General features: G+C 48.9%; 1 protein-coding gene across 1 annotated transcript; it reads right to left on the bottom strand.

Annotated features, from left to right (window-relative positions):
- Positions 1-8,626: 8,626 nt before the first annotated feature.
- On the bottom strand, positions 8,627-9,790 carry LOC118260574 (neuropeptide Y receptor type 2-like). The gene has a single exon (XM_035570947.1). It carries the CDS (start codon positions 9,788-9,790, stop codon positions 8,627-8,629), a length of 1,164 nt encoding a protein of 387 aa, XP_035426840.1.
- Positions 9,791-10,556: the final 766 nt, after the last annotated feature.

Raw genomic sequence — 10,556 nt, 5'->3', positions numbered from 1 at the left:
AGAGCTGTTCTTTGAGGGAAAGTGGAAGAAACAGCAATTAGAGCTGTCCTGCACGGGCATACCGGGACAGTGAGAAGCCAGCACTGCCCACATTTTGCTGGTCTGCAGGGAGAGCTGTTTGCTCAAGCACCTTGGCAGAGCTGAGGCTGCAACCTCTTCCACCAGTGCCTCTGGATCCAAGAGCAGGGCTCCAACTACTGCCTGAAGTTTTTTTCCTGGGCCTGTTTGTAGATGAAAGGGGGTAAGGAAGTGACTGCTACACTCAAAATAGGGATGGAGAGTGCAGAAAGGCACCGAGCAGCACAAGAAATAGTCCTGAGGTTGACTCGGAGAGAGACACCAGCTTCTTTGGGAAAGGCAAGTTTGGACACAGTGACCATCCGTGGCGTCCCACCAGTTGTGTCACTGCATCCTGGAGCCACGTGTGTGCTCATGCTATGGTCGTACCCAGAGCCCCACACACGAGGCAAGGCTCACAAGGGGCAGAGCTCTGCAGAGCTCTGCAGGACTGATGCCACTCGCAGGGTAACATTCGCTTCATGGTGGGTTTCGCCTGGCAGGGTTAGATGGTGCTGGAAAGTGCTGCTGCTTTCACCCGTGTAGAAACAGCCACTGATGAGTCAGAACATGGAAACAGCTCTGCTGTCGGTGAAACAAAGACCCTGGGCTCCTGCCATAGTGTAGAGGCAGCCACTGTGTTTGGAAAAGAGCAGTTCCCAATTATGCATTCCAGTATACATGATTGCTCCGGGAGCCAAACATTTCTGCAGAACCCTTTTACCTCCTTCAATCCTTTTGTTTGCCTGTAAAACTGCTGGCTATTGAGCACAGAAAGTCCAGGGAAGAGCAGCAAGAGTAAGCAGAGGTACAGCAGATGAGCCCTATGAGGAAGCAGCAAAAAATGGCTTGGTTTAGCCTAGAAATGGTGGAGAAGATGCATGATAATACCCTTTAAAAATGTAAAGGTGCAGTAGAGAAGGTAATAAATTCCTAACCTTGTCTACCGGGGAGGTTTATTGGTTAGACATCGGGAAGAGCTCAGACCACACCGTGCAGGGAGTGCGTGAAATCTCCATCACAGGAGCCTCAGAAGAGATGAGGCACCTTGCAATCAGAAATGGTTTAGGCAGAGGAGTTCCAGGTCTCCTCAATTTGTTTCCTATGATCTTTTCTTATACTATTGTTACAGCATGCACCTGACTAAAATACCCCTGAACGTTTCCCCGCTGTCTGAGTAATCTACAAGAAATACTTTAATAGCTGCATTTCAGAGAGAGAAGTTCCTTCTGGGCTGCTCTAGCTGCTTGGGTTGCGCAGATTAGCTCATGTCCTTTTAATGACATAATTGCAAAGACCAGGACTTCCAAACAAACTACTGGGTATTAAAGACCCAGCTCCCACTGACTTTGCTCGAAGCCAATTGGAATTTCACACAATGAAGGCCTGCAGTGCCAGGCAGATTTTACATAGACCGACGAGCCCTGTGCTCTAGTAAGACGTCTTTGTCTCCGCAGCATTCTCGTGTTCCTGCTCTCCTTCAAGCAACAGACAGATTCAGTCAGTTCTTGCCATGCTAGTTTTGCTACGTTAGCTTTGCTTAATTGGGTACTGCAGGGTTGTCTTGGAGAGTTGAGATCTGCACTTTGAAACCACTCGATTCTTGTATCTAACCTAGGAAACAGAAATGGGATTTCACATAGCGAAGTTGTCAGTAACAAAACTGGACCAAAAACGCTGAACCACTGCATAAATGCATTAGCTGGGGTCCACTTACTCAGCCATCTGCTGAGTTCAACCCTGCAGATTAGCTCCCAGCAACTGAAGCCCTAAATTATTGTTTTAATAATCACATCTGAATTCCTGTCTGAAGTCAGCCACCACAGCAGAAAGCAAGTCAGATTTTGCCCTGGCCTCACCGCCTGGCTTTGCTCTGAAGGTACACCGCGTGTACCTCCACCAAGCCCCCAGGTCTGAGTACCTCCTCCCCGGTTTTCATAGGCAGATCTCTCATCGATTCTTCTTTTGAAGGTTTTTGTTTCTGGTGCTCCAGTCTTGGCTGACAGGAATACAACCATGCTGTGTGCCAATTGCAGCTGGCAGGTGGATTAGAGCACATTCAGATGGCTGTGAAATGCTTCTGTGAGACAGAAATGGCAGAACAATGGATTATTTCACCATGAAGAGCCCAGAAAGTGATGCAGACAGTCACGTTGAGGAGACAAGCTGAGGAGCATGCAGACATCAAGCACTTTTTCCTTCCATCGGCCCCAAGAGCTCTTCCCAGCTCAAAGTTTTGGGGACTAGCTGCCAGTTCTCTTCCTCCTCAGCTAAGCTATTGATTTCTCCAAGGTGCAGGATGTTCTCAAATTCTTCCAAAATATGTGGGAGCGACAGTTGCTGAGTAACAAAAACTTGTCGCTCCTTTCCTGAAATGCACAATTCCTCACATTTCTGCTTTGTAGAATGGACAGATGAAGCTGCGATTTAGACACTAGTCAGGGATCAGCCTTGCCCCTGGATAAATCTATTGAATCCAGAGTTCAAGGAGAGGTAGAGATCTGACTGCCCTTGTGGCTCTGGCCTTCATAAAAAGAACTGGGGATGCACTTCATGCCTCACTGAGCTGACTCGGTGACCAGTGTAATCCGATTTCAATAGGAACACGGTGATGCTGCAGCCACAGAGAGGCTGCCTGACATCTCACCAGGAGGTGTCCTTCCCCCACACATACTTAAAAGCCCTCATCAAGCTGATCTCAAGCAAAGGTAAAAGCAGAGCCTTCATTTAAAGCTGACAGATCCCACTTCTTCCTGGGAATTGGGAGCAAAATTCAGCCCTTTCTGATATTTGTGGGCCTGGACAAGGTCCACAGAAGAGTAAATAAGATGATCAGGAATGAAGAAGCTGCCTTAGGAGGAGATGGGACTTGGGCTGGAAGAGAAGTCTGGAGAAGGAAGGTAGCATCAAGCTGTGCAAAATGAAGAAAGCAGTGGAGAAGCTGAATGTCCAGCTGCTGTTCAGCACCGTGCTAGAACAAGAGGGCATTTGCTGAAACTATTAGGGACTGGCTTTGACAGATAAAAGCAGTGCTTCTTTACAAAGAGCGGAATGAGCTTCTGGAACGGGCTGCCCCGGGAGGCTGAGGAAACAGACAGAACGGTCAGGGAGGTTTCAGACAAATTCATGAATGAAAAGCCTAGAAATGGACAACAAATGATCTGGGCAGGGACATTCCCCCTAAGATCTCTTAATACAACAGTTGTGGCTGCTGCTAGGAATATGGGGTAATGGACCACCAAAGTGGTAAAGTTAGCACCCGGTCCCTGAACATCTGTTATTGCCGTGGTCTAAGACAGAATACAGGGCATGATGAATCCAGGTTTGCTGTTCTTTCTTTCTTGTCTCTCTTTTAGTAGAGGCCCTGTTCTTCCTGCACAGTGGCAGAGTTCAGTCCCCTTTTGATGTTACTCATCCTGGTCCCAGCCGAGCCAATAATCTACCCCGCGTTTCATAGAGAAAGACGTATTAACCTCAAAATTTCATCCAGGGGCATATCCTCTCCTTAATAGCTTGAAATCTCGTCCTTTGACCCATCACCCTTCTGCCTTCCACACCGCAGCAAGACGCACCTCGCAGCTGAGCTGCCCTCCCGTCCTGGAGACAAGCAGTATCTGAAGGTTTGTGGCACATTAGCAGAGTGGCTGACACATTAGCAGAGTGACACGGTGACAACTCCATGCTCACGCACTTCAATAAGCTAGTTAGAAACAAAAGGGTTTCTCCTCTAATGTTCACAGTCTTTGCTGCCACACTGGAGAGGACTGAACTAATGAAGGTCTCCTCCTGTGAGCTCCATGAGGCGTCCGCACTATTCCTCCTATACTCATTACACTGAACAGAACATAGACCAGAAAAAGCATTCTTTGCTGGCTATAAATCATGAGTGACACTAAGGTATTGCCATTAGCAGCAGAAAAATGCTTTCCTCCCACAGCCTCATTCAGCCCCATATTCATGTAACACTTTGGCAAAAGATGCTGGGGTGTCTGTATAAAAAATTAAATAGAGGTTGTGTTGTCTGAAGATAAATTGGTACCTCCCTTGGTGTGTGTGAGTGACTTTGTCTTTTTCTGATTTGTCTTTTAACTTGCAAAACACTGAGACTAGAGATAAGGACGAGCATTAAAAACCTATCCTACTTCCCCTCCCAGGCCCTCCTGAACAAATCCCTCCACTGAAATGAGCTCAACGAGAAGATAAATGTTCTGGCAGTATATGCAATATTATTTTTGGCACTTGAAGAATCTCAAGCTAGATAAGGGAAAACTGAAAGGAAGACAAAGCTTTGCTTTTTCCAATGCAAGGGACCAAATTCTGCTCACCCATTCGAACCCAGAATCCTTTCCTTTTCTGGATTATTGCAGTAATTTCTGACTTTCACCACGTTGGCTGATCCTGAGGCCTTATTTAAAATCCAGCACATTCAGAGACCTGGTGAAATCACACAGTAACAGAGCTGAAAGACAAAGGCGTACAAAGAAAGCGCCAACTCTACAGCTCCTGCCGAAACAAAAGTCTAATTTGGTTTCAGACCAGGTTAGCCATAACAACAGTAAGATTAACACCTGATACCAAGGGAAATGCTGAGCTGTCTGTGACCTCCTTCAGCAGAAGGGCTCTGCAGCCCCTCTCATATCAGCATATGTCAGAGGAGCTGCTTCTTTCCCCCGTCTGGCCGTATTTCCCCACAGAGCCCTTGTGAAAGGCTCAGAGCAATGTTTCTGCTGATACATTTGTGGGCACATTGAATAAAACGTGCCATTTGATATTGTGTGCTTGGGCTTCTGTGGGTAAGGGGAGAGGACACACGTTACTGCAGGACAGAAAGCCACCAGGGGATAGATCTGGCCTTCATACAGCAGGATGAAGCACGGGGTTGTGCAGGAGTGTGCCATGTCTGTGACACCGACAGAGCCCTGACTGAAGGACCCCACTCACCCCGCATTGATCTCGTGCCTGCTGTATGTATCGCCTTAAGACAAGGAGAAATAAAAACCCCAAACCTGTGCTCTCTGCATGAGCTTTAGCTTGTTACCGACATATCTGCTCAGGAAATCAGCTGGGAAGGGACTCTCAGAGCAAACTTAAGTGTTTCAGAGGTGAAATTTCCAGCGCTCAGAGCCTCAAGCACAGCCTCTGCTCTGCAAATGTCAGTGTGTTTTGTCAAGCCTGGAAGCTTGATAAGAGACCTGGGGACTCCCGAGAGCTCTCGGAGCAGCCAGTAATAAGGAACAGGTTACCGATGGTGCCGTTTTTAAATGGTAATATTGCTGTGTCCCAGCTGCTCTTGTGTCCCTCTGGCACGTGAGCGACCATTGCATGGGATGGTTAGAGGCACCCCGACCTGTGGTGTCGATTCCAAGTTAATCATCTGGTAGCGGCCACTTGGCAATTAAGAAATATCCAGAAATAAATATTTTTATAATACAAGACTTGTATGATGTCAGCAGAAAGAGTGACCTAACATGAGAAGCAGGGTGTTTCACGGGGAGCTCAGCACCTCTCCTAAAGGCTGTGAAGTGTCCCCAGGCCAGCTTAGCCCAGCAGCATTTCCAGAAGGGTGACAGTGACAGTCAGGAGGAGCCCTACAGGAGATTCGTTTGGTCACCCACACTGGCTCCAGACAAGCTTTGATGAGACACTCAGCCCTGCGGCGAGGAGCCTGGCTCGGTGGGGACTCACTGATGTGCCTTTGGCTAGGAGCCGGCAGTGGGAAGATCCCTTTGACTCTAAGAATATCTGTAACTGCTAGAGGATCTGCCCTTGACACCAACAGAGCAGGGTCATAGCCTGTCCTCAGCTCTAAATAGTTCGAAAACTTACAGTGCTGCCAGCCTTTGGTTTCATGGAAGTGTCCTTTTGGCAGCAAGGACATCTTTAGCGGGGAGAAAATATTTGGGGAAGCTTTGTCTCCGACAGATTTTTGTTTCATGGAACAAATTCATTCCTCTCTTCTATCGTAAGTCTATAACGCGCTATTTATTTGCCCAAACCAGCCTTTGGAAAGAAGCTTTGCTCCCTTTCTCTCCACCATCCCCTGTTCTCAATCTGACAGTGGACTGTAGGGCTGCCTCCCTTCACTAGGGCATCGCAGCTCTCTGTAGGGCCATCCGTACACAGCCTCGAGCTGATTGCTCTGCCTGCAGTGGGTGTGGAAGGATGTATCTTCTTCAAATCATAGGGAAAAAGCAGCAAGCTCACAGGCAGAAATCCATTAGTGAAGCTGCACGAGTGTATAAAATAAAGCAAACAGAACTTCGCCGTTGCACTCCGATAAATAGTTTCTCGTTCTCAGTTTTCTCCAGCATAAAAATCCCTCTGTTCTATAAATGCCATTGCCAGTATTTATTTGAGAAGAGCTGGGATCTGTTTATTTATTTATCCATACTTAGTTGAAAGGTCTGGGCTCAAAATTAAACAGCCATTCATAATGTCATTATCTGCCCTGCTCCAGTCAGATACCGTGTGTGGTGTCACAGGACAAAACCTTTGGCAAGGCCCTCCAAGAGCAATTTAGCTCCTCATCCATCTCCGCCTGGCAGCGTGATTGGCTTCCAAGCTTGCATGGCTGAATGTGTTTTTTAACTCTGACATACATCATTGAGTGTTAAATCACTTTCTGGAGTGTTTATTGGTAATAGTTGAATTCTTTCCACTCATTTAAGCCGCTTTTGAAAAAATAAACATTTCCTTGTACCTTGGAGTTTGATGGAAACACAGGGAGAGTTGCTTGGGAGGCTGGGTTGTAGACTGACCAGTTCCTGAGGTGAGGACAGAATTTACCAGCGCTGTGGAGGAGATTATCTCCTCCACCCATCAGGATGAAACAGCAGCTCCCAGCACCACCCCATGGCACTGCACATGGGGAAAGTTTATTTGTGTCTCAGTTCTTCCATCGTGTCTGTATCTGGCCTATCAGGAATCAGCCAACTCTCTTAGAGGAACAACACTGACTTCCTGGCAGGATTTTCAGAGATCCTAAAGCCCCTGAAAAGAAAAATGTGCTGTGATGTGCAGAACCAGGTGCCGGGTCATTTGCCATCTGCATGCCCAAGCAGGGCAGGCTGCAGACCCCGCCTGGCAGCAGTCTCCCTGGAAGGAAGCAGAGACCACTTTCTTGTGCTTATTTAGGAAAATGGAACAGGGAATGAGACAAAAAAATAAGCAGAGAGATTAAATTCATCTAGTGTGGCAGCGGGAAGCTAAGCTGGAGAACATGAGCCAGAGGCAGGTCAGGCTGGGAAGGAAGCAGGAGAGCAAGATTTGCAAACAAGCCTATTGACAACTCATCTCTTGAGGACTCCAGATGTGACAGCCCAGCAGCCTGATCCAGGCTGGTGCACTTGCTACCGCGAGTCTTCCTACCTCTTGTCCTTGCTCCACTGAAGACCTGAAATCCAAGTTTTTTTTGCTTTTTATCTGTAATGAGGAGGTCTGTTGAGTCCCTATCCTGCATCTGGGAGTTACTTTCCGATCTGATGAGCACTGACTTTAGAGGCGACACCAGTGACGAGCTGCTGAGATCACAGTAGCAATCAAGCCTCCTTTGATGGCAGAGCTAAAAATACGCTCCCCAGCTGACAGAGCCTCAGGGAGGAGAACATAGAGTTTGGTTTGAAAGAACACATCTTAGTCTCCAAACCATCTTCTGCAAGAGGACACCACCTCTGCAACAACCATGCAAGCGGTTACTTCTCTCTTCTGAACAGAAGCACCCATGTAAGACCCATAGCACCTCCAACCCCAGAAAGAGAAAAGCTTTAAAGCCCTCTGAGCACTTTGGAAGACACTGTCACCGATGTGTTTTTTTTTCCTTTCCTATCTGCCCCTCTGCCTGCTCTGCGCTTGGGCACTGGCTAATGAAAATCAGCTCGTGTGTCATGAGCTGTCACCCAGAGGTGTCCCCAAACCCTTGCTTCGGCACTTGCAAAAGAAGCTGCGGTAAGTAGCATCACTGCCACCTCCAGGGCTTGCTGGGGACAAGAGCTCCTCCCCTGGGCTGCAGGGAGGATTCATGCAGGTGCTGTGCATAGATCCTAGATGGCCCAGCTTCATCCTGCACCCGCCTGCTCCCCTGCCACGGCCCTGGCAGCGATGGCCCCAAGCAGCCCATGCGTCCTGGGGAGAGCAGGTCTCCCTCCCCTCAGAGGCATTAGCTAACGATGGATCAATACAGCTTGAGGCTGGGAGACATACAGACAAACAAGCATGCACGATAATGGTTCCCCATCATAATGTGTCATGTCAGGGGGTAAAAGGTTGAACAGCCCACTTTGGCAAATGGAAGTGGCTAAAAGGGTGTATTTTGCTGGCTAAATGGAAGCTCCCTCTGTGATTTTTCATGCTTCTGCATGCATCACTTAAACACAGAGAAAGGAAAAAGTCATTTGTTTGGTCAGACAGAAATACACCAGATTTATTGTACTGAGAGATACAGGGGGGGTATTTCCACGTGGCCGCGGTAGCTATAAAGTTTTGGCAGCACAATGTTCCCCCAAAAAAAGGCATTCACCAAGAACGTCTCTGGGCTCAGCCAGCCTCAGTCCCAGGGGTGCACATCCCATCCCTAAACCTCTGTGGGCAGTGGCCCGTTGCCAGCAGACTGTTTGATGCTCCCATTTAGGGTGTTGGCCCTGAAGATGTATGACCTGCCTCTTACCGAGCCCTCGGTGTGGAGGCTTTCTGGCTTGTCCTGGCAGCGGAAAAAGGTGAGGAAGCCATTCCGGTAGTTCTTGTTCATCCATCCGTACAGCAGGGGGTTGACAAATGTAGAGCACATGGCCCCCACGTGGAAGACAGTGTACAGGAGTTTGTATTCATGGAAGATAAGAACCAGATCAAGATCAATGGCAAGCTGGAATATGTGGAAGGGGAGCCAGCAGACTGCAAATACCACGACTACCGTCACTAGCATTTTGGTCGTCTTCTTCCTCCGGCACTGGTTTTCATTCCTAGAAGTGGGGCTGACATGGTTTTTCAGCTTGAACCAGATCCTGGTGTAGGCATAGCAAATAACTGCCAGAGGGAAAACATACTGCAGGAGGAGCATGGACAGGCTGTAGATGGTGGCGTCTCTGTTGTTGCCAGAAGGCCATTTTTCTGAGCAGACTGCCATTTTGAGGTTGATGGACGGGATTTCCTCATACCGGTACTCCCTGAAGATGGCCAGAGGACCTGCTAGGACCGCTGCTGCCAGCCACGTGATGGCTATGATGGTGAAGCTGAGCCTCTTGGAGATCCTGCTGTCCAGGTGGAAAACGATACACCGATACCTGTCCAGGGCAATCACAGTGAGAGTGAGAGTGGACACGTGGACACTCAGAGCTTGAGCGTAAGGGACCAGGTGGCAAAGAACAGCTCCAAACTTCCACTCGTCCAGCAGCGTGTACACCAGGGTGAACGGCAGACAGAGGGTGTCCACCATCAGGTCTGCCAGGGCCAGGTTCGCTATGAAGAAGTTGGTGACAGTCCTCATGGTCTTGTACTTCACTATGATGTAGATGACCAAGGAGTTGCCGATGAAGCCCAGCAGGATGATGAGGGAGTAGGCAGCAATCAGAACCACCTGGACCCCCAGGATCTTGGTGCTGTCCATCATAACGCTGCGGGACCCGGAGAGATCCTGGCTAGGAGTGACAAAGTCCTTGGCGTGCCAGCCCTGCGGCAGCTTCTCCTCTAATGCTGTCTTCTCCATGGTGAGGGTGCTGTTGGCTCCCTCCAGCAGTCCCATGCCTGGCCTGGGCCCTTCAGTCGGGAGAAGGGGGGCTGGAACAGAGACACAGCAGAAGTGAGAGCAGGAGAGACAGCAGAGCATCACACATGAGCTGAGACTCAAAGGGCATATCCCATACAGCATTTTGGCATGTCACAGCAGCAGTGACATCCTCCTGCCTGATGCTAACCCCATATCCTTCCTCACATCAAATGGCCTTTCACCTCTCTGACACCTTCTGTTAGAGCCTACCATCAGATGGATGCCAATTCCCCAAGGAAAAGTCAGGGCTCATGCTACTTGCCACGAGTTTCTGGGATTCTGCTTATTTGGACTGAACAGGGGAAAAAAGCCCAAATGAACCAGAGCCAGACTGGTGGGTCCTCTAAAGATCTCCTGCTCGTGGAGCCCCTCCACACGTCTCCTGCTCCCTCAGGCTGGGCTCTGCAAAACAGAGAGCTGATTCAAACACATCAAAAATCTGGGGCCTCCTGGGGCTGGCAGAAGAAATCAATGATGGTGCCAGTCATCTTTGATGAGATTTACTTCCCTATAAAAACGCCCTGAGTCCTAATTCTTTAAGAAGCAGGGAAGAAAACCAGACACTCTCAAATTCAGGGTGCTCTCCTCCTCCTCTCCAGTCCTCTGCAGACTGTGCACCCAGCTGGGTTCAGTTTCTTATTTCTCACCTCTCCAGCTGAAAATACCTGTTGCCCCATCTCCACACGAGCATCCCACACTGCTCCTGCCACCCAAGCCAACGCAGGCAGTGGGTGGTGAGATT

This window comes from Cygnus atratus, chromosome 14, assembly GCF_013377495.2.
Source record: "Cygnus atratus isolate AKBS03 ecotype Queensland, Australia chromosome 14, CAtr_DNAZoo_HiC_assembly, whole genome shotgun sequence".
NCBI classification, from domain to species: Eukaryota; Metazoa; Chordata; class Aves; order Anseriformes; family Anatidae; genus Cygnus; species Cygnus atratus.
This window is presented reverse-complemented; position numbering and strand designations above follow the sequence as displayed.

Bases quoted from the DNA above. Each gene is read 5' to 3' on its own strand.
- LOC118260574 (XM_035570947.1), bottom strand. From the start codon at position 9,790: ATGGGACTGCTGGAGGGAGCCAACAGCACCCTCACCATGGAGAAGACA.